Source organism: Planococcus citri, chromosome 1 (assembly GCF_950023065.1).
Source record: "Planococcus citri chromosome 1, ihPlaCitr1.1, whole genome shotgun sequence".
Lineage (NCBI taxonomy): Eukaryota > Metazoa > Arthropoda > Insecta > Hemiptera > Pseudococcidae > Planococcus > Planococcus citri.
In genome coordinates this window covers 85,805,808-85,825,587 of record NC_088677.1, presented here as the reverse complement: position 1 = coordinate 85,825,587, position 19,780 = coordinate 85,805,808, and the positions used below count along the sequence as shown (strand labels likewise).

General features: G+C 34.3%; 1 protein-coding gene across 1 annotated transcript; it reads left to right on the top strand.

Annotated features, from left to right (window-relative positions):
• The first annotated feature begins 2,460 nt into the window (after positions 1–2,460).
• Positions 2,461–5,691, top strand: LOC135839219 (uncharacterized). The gene is made up of 5 exons (XM_065355150.1): positions 2,461–2,739; positions 3,461–3,709; positions 4,303–4,365; positions 4,849–4,909; positions 5,008–5,691. Exons 2-5 carry the CDS (start codon positions 3,470–3,472, stop codon positions 5,379–5,381), a joined length of 738 nt encoding a protein of 245 aa, XP_065211222.1. The 5' UTR covers positions 2,461–2,739; positions 3,461–3,469; the 3' UTR covers positions 5,382–5,691.
• The last annotated feature ends 14,089 nt before the right edge of the window (positions 5,692–19,780 follow it).

The window sequence follows — 19,780 nt, the reverse complement described above, 5'->3', positions numbered from 1 at the left end:
TCGCTGTCTCCCACCAGATGAATTGGTGAGAGGTGGGGCGAATCTGCTTCATAGTTGATTGCTACTCCTGTCCATCTGAGAAATTCTCTTTGTTTGAGGGGCGAGGGTGGGACTCGTAATTTTCATGTACTTACAATATTTTTCAGAACTACCTACCTAGACTTTGAAGGCTCAATTTTCAAGATTATAATTCAAAAAACTTGGCAAAAATGGGATCTTAATACCCTTTGAGAAATAGAGGAAGGGGTAGGAGGCACTAGAGTCTTCAATTTTTGAAATAAATCAAAAAATAACGCGGGATATCGATTTTTATCGTTGATTTTCAAGGGCTGAGTTCGAATGTCGACTTATTTTCTGAGTCCGATCCCTCTGAGACATCATCAATGCCTTAAAATATTATAAAAATATCAAATAATTGAAAAATTGGGCACAAAAGTTCGTTTTTTTTCAGTGGCTCATCAGTCTCTTTATTAAAAAAACAACTGGGAAAATGATAAAAATTTAGCGTGAAATTTTGATTTTAAGAATTCCAGCCGACTGAGTTCAAATATCAATTAATTTCCGAGATTCAACTTATCAGCATTCCTTTTTTTTTTTCGAATATAGAGAGCTAGAAAAGACATTGAGGAGTCGAATTCGAACAAAAAATTATTATTTGGACTCCGGTGACCTCGAATCTGCGAAAAACTCACTCTAATTCTTACTCAAGAGCAAAATATGTAGGTAATCGAAAATGTAAAACACGCTTTCAAAAATCATGCAGAAAACTGTGAATAAACGGACTCAAAATTATCAATCAAATGATGATTCTAAATCAGAAAATCATCTCGGATTCGTTTGAAATTCCATTCAGATTCACAATTGCCAAAAAAAGCTTAAAAATTCATCAAGAAAGTAAAAATTATTCTTAATTTTTTCGAAAAAATCAACTGAAGATTGTAAATGTGGAGAAATTGTTCGTAAATCATTTTCAAGTTATCTAAATATTCGTTTTAAAAAAATGGGAATTTATTTAAAAGCGAAAAAAAAAAAATGGAATCGATATTGAAATGTTGATTACATAAAAGCATAAAAAAATCTTTTCATATTGAAAATTCGTTAGAATATTTCCAAAATTTCCGGCAAAGTTGAGTATACAAATTTTCAATTTTTTTTTTTTTTTTAGGAAATTATTCGCCATTTCTAAATGTAAAAAATTGATATAAGATCGTTGAAAAATCCTTTCCACGTTCAAAAATATTTCAAAAAATCATTCTAAAAACAAAAAAATCCTTTGTAAACCAAAACACACGAAATCGTTTTCAAATTGATTCAAAATCGTCAAAAAATATTCCAAAAATGAGACAAAAATTATTTACTTCAAAATCGAAAGGTCACCTAAACTTGATTTGAAATAATTTAACTTCAAATATTTTGTTCCAAATTCATTAAAAGATTGACTTTAGATTTCAAAAGTTCTTTAAAAATTCCAATAAAATTGACATGTCACTGAAAAATTGTCTGAAAATTGACTGAGATTTCAAATACATATCATCTGAAGGTGACTAAAAATCACATTTTAAATTATCCAAAAAACGTTTGAAAAGTGATAATCAATAAAAAAATTTGCCAGAAAATTGATTCCTAGAGTAAATTCAAAAATATTTCAATTTCAGGAGACAATCAGAAATTTCCATCAGACAATATTTTCAATATTTTTGAAAACTTGCACTTTCAAAGATTGATTTTTGGAAACAAGTGAAAAGGGCTTAGATATGTGGCCTATCACAGAAGGTAGGTCAAAAATGACACTAAAAAATCAATCGTAGGTATAAAATGTATTGGAATTTCTTTTTAAAAAATCAATGAAACATTGCAATAAATAAGATTATGGAGATAAAACAAACGGGGAAAAAATTAAGTACGGTGGGATCTCGATAGGTAACTCGAAACTCGGAAGAATTGACTAGATTTCGAGTTATAGAGGTTTTCGTGTTAAGCACACGCAGAATCACTTTGAAATCTTAAATTTAATTCGAGAAATTCAACTTTCAACTTTTGAAAATTTCCACCAATGATTTAGTCGACAAATGACGTACTTATATTTTATTTTTCTACAAATAATAAACGGGCTCATCATTGGGGAAAAAATCAATAGGTAAATAAAAAATACTGTCAAATATTATTTACGTACGAGTAGGAAATATTACCACGAATTTGCATTACATTTACGTACGCGTTATCTCGTTTACATTCAATGAAAGTGCTTCCCTCCTCGTATCAATTGCTAATTTTATTAATCACTTTAATTACCTACCTGCGTAAGAGATAAGCGGCTGGGTCATTATCACCGCGTTTATATATTTCTTTTTCGAAGTATTTAAATTTATTCGTGCAACGTTAAGATTGATTTTCTCGGTGGGTTGGGTTACCCAAAATCGTCATCACTGACGGCGCACGTTATCAAAATTCGTTTTCTTGTAATCTTATGTCATAGCCCATAGGTAAATTCCAATCCGAGCCCAAGCCGTGGTCATCCCAAAAGCTAAATAGGTATATATACTGATGGTTTATTTTTCACGATGCAGTCTCGTATGATTTTTCGAACCGAAATATCGACAAGTGTACTAGTTGAACGTTGTGAGAAATAATTCATTTTTTTTTTGTCAAGTGTGAAATTTTGATCTGTATAATACTTTCTATCGTTGACTTTTCTCTTTTTTTCCTTACTATTATACGAAATTACGAACAGACACGAGAGTAAGTATTTCATTCATTTAATTACACTATAGGTACCAATTAATGGTGTAAAATTCATCACATATATTTATATTTGAAAAAAATTAAGTTTTTTAAAAATTATTTTATATTTATATTATACTTAAAGCTTTTATGCATTTGAATTAAATTTCACTCCTAGTTTTTTGAGATTACAAATTGATGAAATTGAAAAAAAAAAAAAAAAAAAAAAAAAAAAAAACGTTTGTCTTATTCGAAAAAAAAATAAATTAAACAATGAAACCTTTGAGATGTTTCCCAATTAAAATCAGTTTTTTTTAAACCGAATGAAAAAGTTTTCGGGTAAAACTAAAAGTAAAAAATGAATCTGCTCTGAAAAAAAATGTCAAACACAAATTAATTAAAATTGGAAAAATTTTGAATTTAACTCCATTTTCAACAAATTTTGACAATCTTGAATTCTTCTTATCTCCTGAGAAATTAGAAACAAATAAATTTAAAAGAAATATTTTTATGTTAAAAAAAAAAAAAAAAAAAAAAAAAAAAAACGCATTAAATCATCAATAATTGAAATTTCTTCGCTTGGAAATTTTCAACACGATGCCTTTTTCAAGACAAAAAAAATTCAGAAAGACAATAATGTTTGAATTATTTTAATTTTTTCATTTGATTGCTGATAAACCGCATTTGAAAAATACATAAGCCTTTAACGATTACGATACTACATATATTTTTCTTACAGGTTTCCAAGATGAAATTCGTTTGTATTGTGTTCGCTTGTATCATCGCCGGAGTATTTTCGGATCCAAAGTGCCTGGTTAATCCTCGAAACGGTATATACTCGGGAGCATGTAAAATTCGAAATTTGACCGTTGTCAACATACATAATAACGCAATCATCCATGAAAGGTCGTGCAAGGTGGATAACGTAAGGCAGTACATCCCTCAGTACATTAAGTTCCACAACGTGACAAGGAATGTTTCTCAATCGGTAAGTAAACGCTTTGAGAAAAATTACCTTAGATATGTTAAAGGGGATGGTAACCAACTGGAGGAATGATTTTTGAACTGGACGAAGCTGAATAGATTTTGGAAAAAACTCGTAAAACCACTTCAGTTCATTTTTCGATTTTTGGCTAACTTTTGAAAATCCAAAATTGCTCATTTTCAGTGATTCTTAAAAAAAAAACAAAAAACAAAAATACAAACTTGATTAGGTACACTAAAAATGATGAAAGTTGATCTTAAAATTAATTCGTATCACCCTCCCTCCCCCACCCAAATAATGGCGAAACGTTGTTCGGTTAATATTATTTTCGGGATTAATTCCCATCATTTTTACCAAACACTTGAGTAGGTACCCATTTAAAAAATCCTCCAAAATAGTTCATTTAAAATTTGTCAAAAATATTGAAATTATTTTGGGCTGTCGAAATTTTGGTTCTTGGGGTTCCTGACCATGCTTTTTCCAAAAATCTCGGTCCGGTTTAAATCGAAGGGAGGCATCTGAGAGGCTCCCTTATTAATTTCTTAGCACTTGGGGATCGAGTATTAACTAATACGTTACTTTATTTTTCTTTTCAGTATTTGTTAGCTGTAGTTGACACCACTAACAACAAGTTGCTAGGACTGATGTCCAATTTAACCGTGAGTTTTTTGCAAATTTACCTAATCAACTGAAAAATTATGTAATGTAATATTATGTTCTATGTAAACTAAGGTGGGTCGCGAAAAGAAACGTCAGAAGATTTTGACCAAATTCAGGGAAGAGATCGAAGGCCATCATTTTGAGTTGGAAACCACTCAAAATTTTTTTAGCCCTGGAGATGCTCCAGGAGGCATGATACAAATTCTCAGAGGGGGATTTTCGAAAAATCGTGGTTTTTTCTTACTAGCCCCCAACTCAACCTGTTTTAGAAAAACTGGACCAGTCTCGAAAGATACAGTACCTAATATGTATTTGATATTCTGTGACGAGTGACGTTTAACTCAAAATGAAGGTCTCCACCGAATTTGGTCGAAATCCTGCCACATTTTTTTTCGCGCATTTCACCCTAATGTAAGTACCAAGGTAATTAATTTCGGATAAGATTTTCTTACTCATGTATTTTTGCATTTATCTGTCAATAGATGCAGAGTGGCACAATTCCCACCTCTTCGAAAATTAACCCGAACATTCAAACGATAAAAGGTAAATATACTAGTTATTAGGTATATTGATGTGGTGTAAAAAAAATATTGAGAGTGTATTATTAACGATGCATTTTTTGTTGATTTTTTTCTCAACAGATTGGAACACACGTGCGAATCCACGTTCTGGGAATCTAACAGTCCAGTATCTGGTATTCGAGGAACATCGAAATAACCCCAAATTAAATTATACTGCTGACTGGGCCCTTAAATTATCTCCGTTCAACCTATTCGTTTGGATAAAATCTCAAGAATGTAGTGGAATTTCGATTTGCGGACCTGTTGCAGGAGGAAACGTAGTGCTTCTTCCATCGCTGGAATCTCCACAAACAACGACTGCTGCACCAAAGCCAAGACCACGACCTAAAATCACAACAACAACAATCAAAACACCAAATTTGGTCATAAAATTTGAAGGTAAAAAAAATTCTAATAAAAGAAAAGACCCTAAAAAAAAGAACAAAAATGTTTGAAGACATGTTAAAGCAAGATCGTTGGCAGTGTACCTAGTTACTTATCCTAGTTTACCTAGACAACTATGAATACGTTACTATCTCTTTTGCTTGCTGTTTTATCTTATAAGTATAAGTCTACCTACTTAAACATATTATTAAGCAATCTAGTCGGTAGTCAGATATAAAAATAGTTACTAGTCGACTTTTTATAGTTAATTAATATCTGTCTATTATTTGGTAAATATTTGCTAAGTACAATCATTTAAGTATGTATTTCTAGATGCAACGTTTTTTAAAATAAATTTTCAAGTATGAAAAAAATTGCAATTTCAATTCATATTTTATTTGAATAGGTAATTTCCAAAGAAATAAAAAAAGGGGCCATGTATAGGTATTAGGTACTTAGATTGTTTCTCCGTGGTTTTGCTGGGCGTGTGGCATAGTAGGTAGAGCCGCGGTCTTCAGTTAACGAAGTACCTACTCTGTTCGAATCCAGCTGTAGAGGGGCAAGCTTGATCGTGTAATTAACAAATCTTACGTGCATTTATCAACTTTACACGTCAAGTGCAGGGGACTATGCCAGTTATTATACATAGTCCAGGAGAATTAGCATTCCATAGGGAAAAGTTTGATAACAAGCTGAATTTTGGTATACGCGGGTTTTTTGATATGCTGAACACGAATTTTGGGTGTCCGGGTGAATCCGGTGTACGCTTCCCCCTTTTTTGTGGACCCTAAGCCCCCCCCAAATTCGGTTTTTGGCGTATTCATGGGACTTTTTGTAAATTTGGGATTTCCAAAAAAATTCTGCAGGATTTAAAAACGTCATGAAACCACCTCCAATAGACTCAGCTTGTTGAAATGCGGGTATAAAGTAAATTTAAATTTTCCAACTTTATTGAGTCAAAATGTTGAGGGAACTTCAACTTTTAACAATTCGCTGGAGGCTCCAAAATTGCTCGAAATGTTTCTCAGCGACTTGGGACGTTGAGAATAGGATACATTTTACATACCAAATTTCAGCTTTCTAGGGAAATTTGGCTACACTTTGTCTTTTCCCCTATTTCTGGCCCATTGCTATTCAAAAATTCGTCAAAACCCAAAAAAGCACTTCAGCACCAGAAATTTTAGGTATCTAGTGATAAACTCTTGCACTTACTCTTTCAAATCAGATTCGTCCGGATAAAAAAATTACTTATCTCCATTTGAAGTGAAAAAAAAAAAAAACAGAAAGGAGTAAGGTGCCAATAGAGAACAAAAATTTTGAAAACACTGATCAGAATTTTTTCACAATAAAGCACTTCAGGAGAAATTTTGAATCAGCAATGTTTATTTTTGTAAAATTACCCCCTTTTCCCTTCTGAAACGTCTCAAAACACAATACATGGAAAACTGCGAAACGACTTCAAAGGAGCCAAGTTTCAAGCACCTGTTCAAAATTATTCAATCTTTTCTACAAATCAACATGTTTAGAAGCTTAAAAAATTTTCTAAAATCCTAAATTTCACAATAAAAAACTAAAAATTTCGTAAAATAGCTCAAATTTAAATTAGTATCTATCAGACCACATCAGGTTTCCTCGTCAATTTGGTGAGATTCTATCGCTATTTCCATCACTTTCAACATCGACCATCGACATTATTGCCTATCTTCAAAATTGAAGGGGCAAGCACAATTTCAAAATTCAAAGGGACACTTGAAATTTGGAAATTTTGAATCAGGTTTGCCCCTTCAATATTGAAGATAAGCAATTGGTCATAATAACACTTTTTGTTCGTCCACTGAAGTACTATGGGTTAAGGGGCATCATTTGAATGATGCAAACATTTTCTGATTTTTGATGAATTTTTAAAATTTGGTAAATTTCCGGTTTTGCGAAGCATGTAGCACCTTCATTTTACAAGATAGGCAACTTATCATAGTAACGTTTTTGTTCGTCTCCTCGAGTACTATCTACATTTGAGGAGGTGGATAGCAAAACGCAATAACTCCAAAATTACGAAAATTGAGTTTGATATCTATCTTTATGTAAAATTCAACGGGGAATTCATTCCCGGTGTCAGATTTTGTCCATCAGTTGAATATCATAGCGCAATCGAGGAAAACAAGTCTGATTTTAGAGCTAAATGCATTGAAAAATGAGATTTTGTTTGCAAAACGCAATAACTCCACTACTTTTTATACATTTCGGTTGCGCAGATGTGGTAACACTGTTTTTTTTCATCGAGTGGGTACTGAAAATCGTTGGGTAGGAGTTACTTAAAAAAATGGTGCTTTCGTTGCCACTCTCTGAATGCCATATCACACACAGGAATTGTTTGAATTTCACATTCCAGTTTTTTAATTGTTTTTTATCGAAAATTCTCGATTAAACATCAATTTTTTCAAATAAAAAATACGTTTTTTTGCAGAAAAACACCAAAAAAAAAATTTTGCGTTCAAAACACAATAACTTTTTTTTCTTTTCCTCACTGTGCTTACCCAGGTGACCGAAATTTTGAAATTGAGTGGAAATTTTATTTGTGGCACCTTCCCCTTTCATTTGACACCAATTTCGGAACTCGACCCCCCCACCCTTCCCCTCCTGACAATTTTTCCTAATTTCCCAAAAAAACCAAAAATGGAGTTATTGCGTTTTGCTATCCACCTCCTCATTTGAATTTAACCAGACGACTCCGGATTCATCCATACACCTACTCAAGGACCAATACAAACTAACACTATTGCACAAAATCTCGAAAAACTTTTAAAATATAGTCACATCCACCATCCTCCTCACAGCTTTTCATAACCACACGTTCAAATGCAAATAAACGTTCGTTTACAGAAATGGTAGAGTGAAACGATGTGAATTGTCAAACCATTTAACAAAAAAAAAAAAAACAGAATTATTTCAGTTAATTTGATAAAGAGAGGGCCGAGAAAGGGCGGAGTGGGAAGATAAACGTATCTACTTAATGATTACCCACTGACCCACGAAAGGGTCCTCAACGCGATTAAATACCTTTTTTTTTAAAAATGAAAAGTGGAATATGAACCATCTCAATTACGTATTTTGGAAATTTCTCCAAACATCTTCTTTGAGTGACCATAGGTCCACCCCCCTTGGGTCCCCCTTGGGGTTGGAAACTTCGCTGACCCCTCATTAGACGGGGAATTTAGAGTAGAACAATATCAATAAGAAGCATTTTTTCGAAAAAAATGCATATTTTCGGTGTAATACGCCAAAAACCGAATGGGGGGGGGGCTTAGGGTCCACAAAAAAGGGGGAAGCGTACACCGGATTCACCCGGACACCCAAATAGACTATATTCTAACCCTCAAAAAAGCGATTCTGTAAATCAAATCGGGAATGTGAAATGTCTTGGGCGGGAAATGGGCTTATGGACGAGCTCTTGCTAAAAATGCAATTTCCCCAGCGCTGGACCCGTTTATTTTCGAGATTGGGGCCCAAATGGGGCCAATTTTGGGTCCGTAAATCATTCGAGGAATGTGTGGGGAAATTGCATTTTTGGGTAGTGTTGGTATCGTAGATGAGCGACCTCGAAAACATACCACATACCATTCGATATATCACTCGACTTTTTGATGATTTTTTGAAATTTTAGCCCCCTTGTTGGAGCACAGAAGGACATTGGGGGTGGGACCCAAAAAGTAAGTTTATATTCGTACTCAGCGACCTCGAAAACATACCATTCGATATATCACTCGACTTTTCACGATTTTTCAAAATTTTAACCCCTTTTTTGGGGCACAGAGGGGCTTTGAGGAACTGGACCTAAAAAATGAGTTGGTATTCGTATTCAGCGACCTCGAAAACATACTATTCGATATATCGCATGTCCAGATTCGTTTTTCAAATATATGATTCAGTTGTGTGTTACTTGAAAAATCAAGCACCCCCCACCAACCCCCCGGGAGGATTGAAGACCAATCAATGGTGGTGTAATTAATAGTTGAGTGAGTAGACTTTGTAAAAAAATTTTGAGCGAAAACGAATGATATAAAGTGGTAACCTTGATCAAGTTATTGAATTGACCTATTTTGAAACACGTTCTCTTTCCACCCCTTTTTTCAGACACCCCTTTTGAGATATGGGTATCGAGCGTAGCATCAAATTGTCGAGAATTTGAAGGGGAACATTTTTTGTCATGGTATTTTTTATCATAAACCTAATATTTTCGGAGTAAATCGCAAAAAACGTGAATCGGAACCGGTTTTAGCCCCCTAAAAAAGTTAGCTCCAGGGCTAGAAGGCGCGGTTTTTTTTTGGTAGTTCTGGGGGTTCATCTGAACACATTCCCGAAGAAAAAATTTATGTGCCAATTTTTTCCTTTTTAAACCCGCTATTTGCCCGCTCTAGATGAGTCAATCAATATTTCATTTTTTACATTTTTAAAAATCATCCTAATATTGAATTGAAATCTACACAATTTGACCTACATATGAAGAGTGATATTCCAAAACTCGCTTTGTCCATTTTTATCAAAGTTGGGTTTTCAGCAGTACCTGGTAGATGAAGTATTAACTCACATTCCTGCATCATCAACCTACTAAAATGAGGTGTTAAACTCACCTAAATAGCCAATTCACTAAAAATTTTTAAAAAAATAATGTTCCAAAACGCGCTTTGTCCATATTTATTGAAATTTTTTTCAGCAGTATTTAGTGGATGAAGTGTTTACCTACACTCCTACATCATAAATCCACCCAAATAAAGTGCTAAACTTGCCTAAAAAGCCAATTTACCCGTTTAAAGGGGAACTGTTTTTCCTCTTTCCTGAAAAGTTGTGAAAATGGACAAAGCGAGTTTTGGAATATCACTCTTCATATGTAAAAATAATTGATTATTCAAAAAAAAAAACAATAATTGCCAAAAGATTATTTTTTAGGCCGATTAATAATCGCCCTTCACTACCTACCAAAATGGAACTTTTTCTAATAGTTTGGGGTTTTGAAAGGCTTTTTAGTGTTCAGGTGATATCATAAAAATCAGTGTTGCCAATTTTTTTCATACGAAAGATTAGCTCGAAAAGTTTCAAAACGTAGTTTTCATATCGTTCCGACTCTCAAAAATTCAGAAAAAAATATATTATGGACAACTTTTCATGGTAAACAACATATCTATCAAAAAATGGGGCGGCATCATTTGAAGTTGATCTATTTAACCCCTATTTTTACGTACCTATCTGCTAAAAAAAATTGAAAAAATCCTTTCACTCAATGAAATGAACTCATCACAAAAAAATCAAAATTCGAAAAAATTCATTTTCAATTCCAAACATCAAACAAAGATTTTAAATTAAAATTCATTTAGTTGTCTTATTTTGACCTCTTTCTGACGTATTTCATGAAAAATTTGATAAAAATTACACTCATAGCAAAAATAATGATTTTTTTAAATGGATGTGTAAATAAAGGTCAAATGGGTCCACTTCACCAATCAAAACTTTTTTTCATGTTTCAAATCAAAAAATCGATCGCATTTTTCACAAACTTTCAATTTTTTTAAATCGACTTTACGAAATAATGCCATCCAAATTTCTTAATATGTATGTTCAGCATGAAAAGTTGTCCATATATATTTTTTTCTTAATTTTTGAGAGTCAGAACGATAAGAAAACCACGTTTTGAAACTTTTCGAGCTAATTTTTCGTATGAAAAAAATTGGCATCACTGATTTTTATGATATCACCTAAACACCAAAAAACTTTTCAAAACCTCTAACTATTGGAAAAAGTTCCATTTTATAGTAGGTATCGTGGTTACCTAGTAATCCACTGCTGAAATGGATGATATTTCAAGTTCACTGAAATTTTTTATACCCCCTAGCAGCCATTGAACAAGGGGCAGAGGGCTGCAATTTGCGCCATTGGTCATCCCTTCGGTAGGTCTTTCCACAGGAAAAATTTCAAAAAAATCGCCGACCCCCCCCCCTTCAACTTCTTGGTCGAATTGATGTGGAATGACGAATGACTCGATTACATTTTCACAAGTATTATATCCACTCATTCCGGGTACTGAGATGAGGTGCACTCTCAAATCGGACTTCATATTCGTCATCGGCGTGGTCGTTTCATACGAAAACACGACACCAATATCGACATTTTACCCTAACTTCAAAATTGGGGATGGGGGTGCTCCTGCAACTCCAATTGGGGCCTGGAAAAACCAAAACTCGCCAGATATGATTTCTTCATGTCTTCATTAGTTAGTATACAAAATTTCATCCAAAAGTGTAAGTTTCTCGTACTTCATTGAATTTTTATAGGGCAAAACGCCCTGACGTCACAAGGTGTATAAATGGTGGTATCTCTTGATTCCCCTTACATATTCTAGGCTACATGCTAGTGATTGTTCTCTCCACTTTGCATTTTGATATGCCACAACTTTCAAACCATCTCGAGGATCCCATTATTTTATGGCTCTAAATTGTAGAAAAATTTGTGCCCTTTCCAACGGTAATAAATTTTTTGAAATCCTCAAAGGTCTTCCTTCAGGAAATTGACTTAACGAGCTGAAAAATGTAGCCCATTCAAACATATTTTTCAGTACACTTTGAACTTTGAGGCGACAGAACTTTCAAACCATCTCGAGGACCCCATTATTCTATGGCTCTAAATTATAGAGGATTTTGTACTCTTTCCAACGGTACTAAATTTTTTGAAATCCTCAGAAGTGTTTCTTGAGAAAATTGACTTAACGAGCTGAAAAATGTAGCCAATTCAACATATTTTTCTGTACACTTTGAACTTTGAGGCGACAGAACTTTTAAACCATCTCGAGGACCCCATTATTTTATGGCTCTAAATTGTAGAGAAATTTGTGCCCTTTCCAACGGTAATAAATTTTTTGAAATCCTCAAAGGTCTTCCTTCAGGAAATTGACTTAACGAGCTGAAAAATGTAGCCCATTCAAACATATTTTTCAGTACACTTTGAACTTTGAGGCGACAGAACTTTCAAACCATCTCGAGGACCCCATTATTTTATGGCTCCAAATTGTAGAGAAATTTGTGCCCTTTCCAACAGTAATAAATTTTTTGAAATCCTCAAAGGTCTTTCTTGAGAAAAGTGACTTAACAAACCGAAAAATGTAGCCAATTCAACATACGTATTTTTCTGTACACTTTGAACTTTGAGGCGACAGAACTTTTAAACCATCTCGAGGACCCCATTATTTTATGGCTCTAAATTGTAGAAAAATTTGTGCCCTTTCCAACGGTAATAAATTTTTTGAAATCCTCAAAGGTCTTCCTTCAGGAAATTGACTTAACGAGCTGAAAAATGTAGCCAATTCAACATATTTTTCTGTACACTTTGAACTTTGAGGCGACAGAACTTTTAAACCATCTCGAGGACCCCATTATTTTATGGCTCTAAATTGTAGAGAAATTTGTGCCCTTTCCAACGGTAATAAATTTTTTGAAATCCTCAAAGGTCTTCCTTCAGGAAATTGACTTAACGAGCTTAAAAATGTAGCCCATTCAAACATATTTTTCAGTACACTTTGAACTTTGAGGCGACAGAACTTTCAAACCATCTCGAGGACCCCATTATTCTATGGCTCTAAATTGTAGAGGATTTTGTACTCTTTCCAACGGTACTAAATTTTTTGAAATCCTCAAAAGTGTTTCTTGAGAAAATTGACTTAACGAGCTGAAAAATGTAGCCAATTCAACATATTTTTCTGTACACTTTGAACTTTGAGGCGACAGAACTTTTAAACCATCTCGAGGACCCCATTATTTTATGGCTCTAAATTGTAGAGGATTTTGTACTCTTTCCAACGGTACTAAATTTTTTGAAATCCTCAAAGGTCTTTCTTGAGAAAATTGACTTAACGAGCTGAAAAATGTAGCCAATTCAACATATTTTTCTGTACACTTTGAACTTTGAGGCGACAGAACTTTTAAACCATCTCGAGGACCCCATTATTTTATGGCTCCAAATTGTAGAGAAATTTGTGCCCTTTCCAACAGTAATAAATTTTTTGAAATCCTCAAAGGTCTTTCTTGAGAAAAGTGACTTAACAAACCGAAAAATGTAGCCAATTCAACATACGTATTTTTCTGTACACTTTGAACTTTGAGGCGACAGAACTTTTAAACCATCTCGAGGACCCCATTATTTTGTGGCTCTAAATTGTAGAGGATTTTGTCCTCTTTCCAACGGTACTACATTTTTTGAAATCCGCAAAGGTCTTTCTTGAGAAAATTGACTTAATGAACCGAAAAATGTAGCCAATTCAACATATTTTTCTGTACACTTTGAACTTTGAGGCGACAGAACTTTTAAACCATCTCGAGGACCCCATTATTTAATGGCTCTAAATTGTAGAGGATTTTGTCCTCTTTCCAACGGTACTACATTTTTTGAAATCCGCAAAGGCCTTCCTCGAGAAAAGTGACTTAACAAGCTAAAAAGTAGAAGTGAACAGCATTGTTTACAGCTATACTTGTAAGGTTTAGCCTAGGATTCACATGGTTCACGTATGCAACCTGAAATGCGCGTTTTGCCCTATTGGAAAGTCGAAATTTTGAAAGGGGGGTGAGCCCAAAATAAGCGCCTGGGGGGTTGGGGAAATTCCACATTTCTCATCTACGATACTAACACTACCCAAAAATGCAATTTCCCCACACATTCCTCGAATGATTTACGGACCCAAAATTGGCCCCATTTGGGCCCCAATCTCGAAAATAAGCGGGTCCATGCGCTGGGGAAATTGCATTTTTAGCAAGAGCTCGTCCGTAAGCCCATTTCCCGCCCAAAACATTTCACATTCCCGATTTGATTTTACAGAATCGCTTTTTTGAGGGTTTGAATATAGTCTAAAAATTCGTATTCAGCGTATCAAAAAACCCGCGTATACTAAAATTCAGCTTGTTATCAAACTTTTCCCTATGATCCTATTTTTTGAGCTAATTCTCCTGGACTATTAGCCGAGTTAACAGATCATGCATGCCATCTGTTAGCAGAATCAAAAAGCTAAAACTGATTCGAGCGTCTATAGAGGTCGACACTGAGGAGCTCAGGGTCTCCAAACGGGCATATACAATTTCGGCACAAGATAAGTAAGCACACCAGGGGGTCAGTAATGATGCATACAAACTTGGCACATAAGAAAAAAAGAACGAAAGTAACACATACCAATTCGGCACATCAGAATAAGTACGTGAACGAAATCGAAAAGAACACATACATACAAATTCGACACATTAGAAAAAATGAACGAAATTGAAAATGATGAGGACATACTAATTCGACATTCTGGAAAATAATCAAATGAGTAAAATAGATAGAACATGTATCCACACATTATGTTCTCAATAGATTTCATCCAAGGCAGATATGTAATGTACATATGTACAAATACTTATCAACAAAGTAGGTAGGTACTCTGCTAATTCATGTACCATACTTATGTCAGTAGCAAGCTGCGTGAGAGAACCGCCTTTTCGCTCAACTCGTAGGTAGAGGTACCTACCCAACATTTCTACGTATATCCTTCCCTGGCTAGTCTCATAAAAATATACTACCTATGTGTTGTGTTTTACCTAATGGAAAAAGTGTGCGAATTTGGCAACCAGTCGGCCAAATTTTGTGCAAGGTTGGCCACGCTGCGGAGTTGCGAAAATATTGCCAGCTGTAGGTATTCAAAAATGTTTAACTTACCAATTTCATCTGTGCTGCTGACTCCACTCAAGACTTGGACAAACGTTGAAATAACAAAGATAACGTAAATCTGTAACATTTTGAATACCTACTTAATTTTCGCAGTTCTCGCGTTAATTTACAAGTAGGTACCTAATTAAATTCCATTTGTGATTTTATGTAGGTAAATGCTGTAATATTTCGCGGGGAAGTATCAGTTCGGAAATTTGTCTATGTATAGTCATCATTAAAATGCGTCAATGGGAAAATGATTCATTCCGCGCTATTTATTTTATCCTCGGTTGGAATTGATCGAGATTACATGGTATTCTATAAATTTCTATTTGAAACGAATCTCTCGCGATAGTAAATTGCAGTACTTTTTAAACTTTTTAATAAAATTTTCATGACACAAAAACTAATCATTTTGGGATAAAGCTGAGAAATGCATGCTTATGTTGGATACTTACGAGTATTTTCCCTAATATTTGAGTTTTCAATAGGATGATGATATGTGAGGATAATTAGTGAGGGGAAGGGGATTAAAATTGTAAATACAGTAAAACCTCGATAAGTGCAAATTCGCGTTAAGTGCAACAAAAATGTAATCCCTGGTCCCTACAGTCAATTTACCATGTAAATTCACCTTCATAAGTGCAAATAGTAACGTCGATAAGTGCAACAATTTTTCGGCAGTAGAAAGCACTTTTACCTCTATAAGTGCACGTTGCTGTATGTTTCACCTCTATAAGTGCAAAATTACCTTTATAACGGAAATTGTTGGTGAATTTAACCTCTATAAGTGCAAGTTGCTGTACATTTCACCTCTATAAGTGCAAAATTACGTAGGCAATGGAACTTGCTGGAGAATTTAACCTTTGTGAATTGTTTACCTCGATAAGTGCAAATTGTGGAAAAATAACCTTGCTAAATGCAAACCTCCTCAAGTGAAAAACTCGATAAGTGCAATAATTTTTCCTGTCCCTTGAGTTTGCACTTATCGAGGTTTTACTGTAATGGCATAAAAAATGGGAACCACTGTGACGTGAGCATTTCTCACTTTTTTTTCGGTGTCATCGCTTCAATCGAAATAAATTTTTGATAAAAAATTAATTAAAACATAGACATTGTTTAAATGATATCGAATGTTTCTTTGTAATCTCGTTTCACTTGAAATAATTTTTTCCATTGAGTTGAGCAATCAAACATCGACGTTTTATGATTCACTCAGAAACGGGAAAGAACTACCTACGTAATTAGTCCCTATACAAACCGAGCAACGATTCAAATTTTTGGGGACGTTAAGGGCGTGCTTCAAAACTGACTCGCCGAATTGAATGCTTCAGTAAAATGAACGTTTTGAGGTTATAGTCCGGCATATGACAATAGGAGTAATTGCACCCCCCCTCCCGCCAATCTTCCGGGACAACATTTTTCTTAAAGGGAAAAAAGTTGGCCTTACTTACAAAATGGCGGCCATTGTGATTGACCGGTCAGCCGAAATCGCAGATTTTGCGTTTCAACATAGGACTTGCACGAATTTTTTGGAACTTTACAAAGGTAGATCGAAAGATCATGCAAAAATTTATCACCTGCCAAAATTTCAAGTGCTAAAGTGCGTTTTTCGATTTTTGGTGAATTTTTGAAAATCCAATTTAGGCCAAAAATGAGGAAAAAAATCAAAATTTTACGAAATTGACCAAGAAAGCTGAAATTTTGGATACACCCTATTTTCGACATGCCGAATCGATTGGAAACGATTTCAACCCGTTTTGAGCAGTTCTGGAGCCTCCAGCAGATTTTTGAAACTTTAAATTTTTACAAAATTTCATCAAATGGAGATGGAAAGCTGAAATTTACTCTACACTCCAATTTTAACACCCTCTGAAAACGTCTTCTGGTGGATTTCAAGTCATTTTAGAGCATCCAACAACTTTTTTGAAAATTACTGGAGCCTCCAGTAGATTTTTGAAACTTGAAATTCCCCCAAAATATCATCAAACTAAGATGGAGAGTCGAAATTCATTCTCAAACTAATTTTCGTGAATTTCAAGTCGTTTTGGATCCTCCAGCGACTTTTTGAAAATTCCTGAACCCTCCAGCAGGTTTTTGAAACTTTAAATTTTCACAAAATTTCATCAAAATGGATATGGAAAGCTGAAATTTACTCTACACTCCAATTTTAACACCTTCTGAAAACGATCTCTGGTGGATTTCAAGTAATTTTAGAGCATCCAACGACTTTTTTGAAAATTACTGGAGCCTCCAGCAGATTTCTGAAACTTGAAATTTTCCCAAAATATCATCAAACTAAGATGAAGAGTCGAAATTCATTCTGCAAACTAATTTCAATACGCTACGAAGTTGACTGCTGGTGAATTTCAAGTCGTTTTGGAGCCTCCAGCAACTTTTTGAAAGGTACGTTGTATGACTTCTTTTTGGAAAATTGAAATTTCCTAAAAGTAGCTGGAAGCTTCAAAACCATTTGAAACCACCATGTCGTCTGCGAAGTAAAATTCAGCTGGCCAACTCCATTTGATAAATTAATGTTGAGGAAATTTCAAGTTTCAATAATCTACTGGAGGCTCCAGTAATTTTCAAAAAAGTCGCTGGAGGCCCTAAAATGACTTGAACCCACTTTAAGTCGTCTTCAGAGGGTGTTAAAATTGGAGTGTAGGATAAATTTCAGATTTCCATCTTCATTTGATGAAATTTTGTGAAAATTCAAAGTTTCAAAAATCTGCTGGAGGCTTCAGAAATTTTCAAAAAGTCGCTGGAGGATCCAAAACGACTTGAAATTCACCTGCAGTACTTCGTAGCGTATTGAAATTGGTTTTTAGAATAAATTTTAGCTTTACAACTCCAATTTGATGGAACTTTGTGGGAATTTCGAGTGTCAAAAATTTGCTGGAGGCTCCAGAACTGCTCAAAACGAGTTGAAACCGTTTCCAATAGATTTGGCATGTCGAAAATAGGGTGTATCCCAAATTTCAGCTTTCTTGGCCAATTTGGTAAAATTTTGATTTTTTTCCTCATTTTTGGCCTAAATTCGATTTTCAAAAATTCACCAAAAATCGAAAAACGCACTTTAGCACTTGAAATTTTAGCAGGTGATAAATTTTCGCATGATCTTTCGATCTACCTCTGTAAATTTTGAAAAAGTTCGTGCAAGTCCTATATTAAAAGGCAAAATCTGCGATTTCGGCTGACCTGTCAATCAAAATGGCCGCCATTTTGTAAGTAAGGCCAACTTTTTTTGGCAAGTTTGCTTTAAAATGGTCCTTAGGATGTCCTCTTTAAGAAAAATGTTGTCCCGGAGTATCGGCGGGGGGGGGGTGCAATTACTCCTATTGTCATATGCCGGACTATTATTAATGCATAAAAATGAACAATGTTATTTTATATTATAATTAGGTACTCTCGTGTCCTAATAGAACGGATACTTACGTGCAGTTTGCAGGTTTTTAAATTTTTTTTAATTTTAAAAATTATTTGGCCCTGTGAAATTTTGATGCCATGCCATATGCCACATCCAATATTTTCAAGAGCTCATTCGTAAATTGTTATATACTGAATGAAAATTGCTTTCTATATCGAATCATTTGCTTCATGATTTAGGTTTAGTCCCCCTTTTTTTCGTATCATGATAGGTATAAAAGAAACAAAATTGATAATTTTACCTATTTAGGTAATAGTTTGTGGAATTTTGTGGTCTGGCATTCATTTTAAGAAGACCATAATTATCTGCCTTCTTCTGAAATGATGATTGACGCCAGAATCAACACGAAATTCAAATATTATTTCACGCTATGAAACTTATGATAATAAATAATGACAACAATCAAACAAATTGCTAATGATGGAAATTCTGTCTCTCTCTCTACGATGGTAATCATATTTCATCACCATTGCAGCGCTGCATTTTTTGAAGATACATTTCTATTTGATTCGGACCATATTGCCTCTTTTGTAATAACGTAGGTATGAAGGAGCCGTAACACTTCGGATGAGGTCTATTAATATAAGCAAAATGCCAGGTGACAATGGAAAGTAGACCATGGAATAATCATACTTGTCAACTTCAGGAGAATCCAGAAAATGGGGATTGTTCAACACTGATAACATTTTCATAACAAATGGTATACATAGTTAAACCATTAAAACGCGATGGGAGATCAAGATTTTAAAATTTGAGTGAGTGCTTGATTTTATTTGAGAATTGAATTTTTCAACAGGAAACAACAATGAAAAACTCAAATGTCACATATTTTCAAATTTCAACTCGAGTGCATCTCCAGATTTTGCGATTCTGGATCAATGAAAAGTTAAAAATTATGTAGAGACAGAATTTCCATCATTCGCAATTTGTTTGATTGTTGTCATCTGTATTACCATAAACTTTCATGACGTGAAATAATATTTGAATTTCGCGTTGATTCTGGCGTTAATAATCGTCATTCAGAAGAAGGCAGATAATTATGGTCTTCTCAAAATGAAGGCGAGACCACAAAATTCCACAAACTACATACGTAGTACCTAAATAGGTAAAATTATCAATTTTGTTTCTTTTATACCCAACATAATACGAAAAAAAAGTACTAAACCTAAAGCATCAAGCAAATGATTCGCTATGGAAAGCAATTTTCAATCAGTATAATTACAACAATTTACGAATGAGCTCTTGAAAATATTGGATATGGCATATGGCATCAGAATTCTACAGGCTAAAATGATTTTTAAAATTGAAAAAAAATTTTAAAAAAAC

Bases quoted from the DNA above. Each gene is read 5' to 3' on its own strand.
- LOC135839219 (XM_065355150.1), top strand. From the start codon at position 3,470: ATGAAATTCGTTTGTATTGTGTTCGCTTGTATCATCGCCGGAGTATTT. The intron at 4,366-4,848 runs GTGAGTTTTTTG...ATCTGTCAATAG, and splicing joins GACTGATGTCCAATTTAACC to ATGCAGAGTGGCACAATTCC. The intron at 4,910-5,007 runs GTAAATATACTA...TTTTCTCAACAG, and splicing joins GAACATTCAAACGATAAAAG to ATTGGAACACACGTGCGAAT.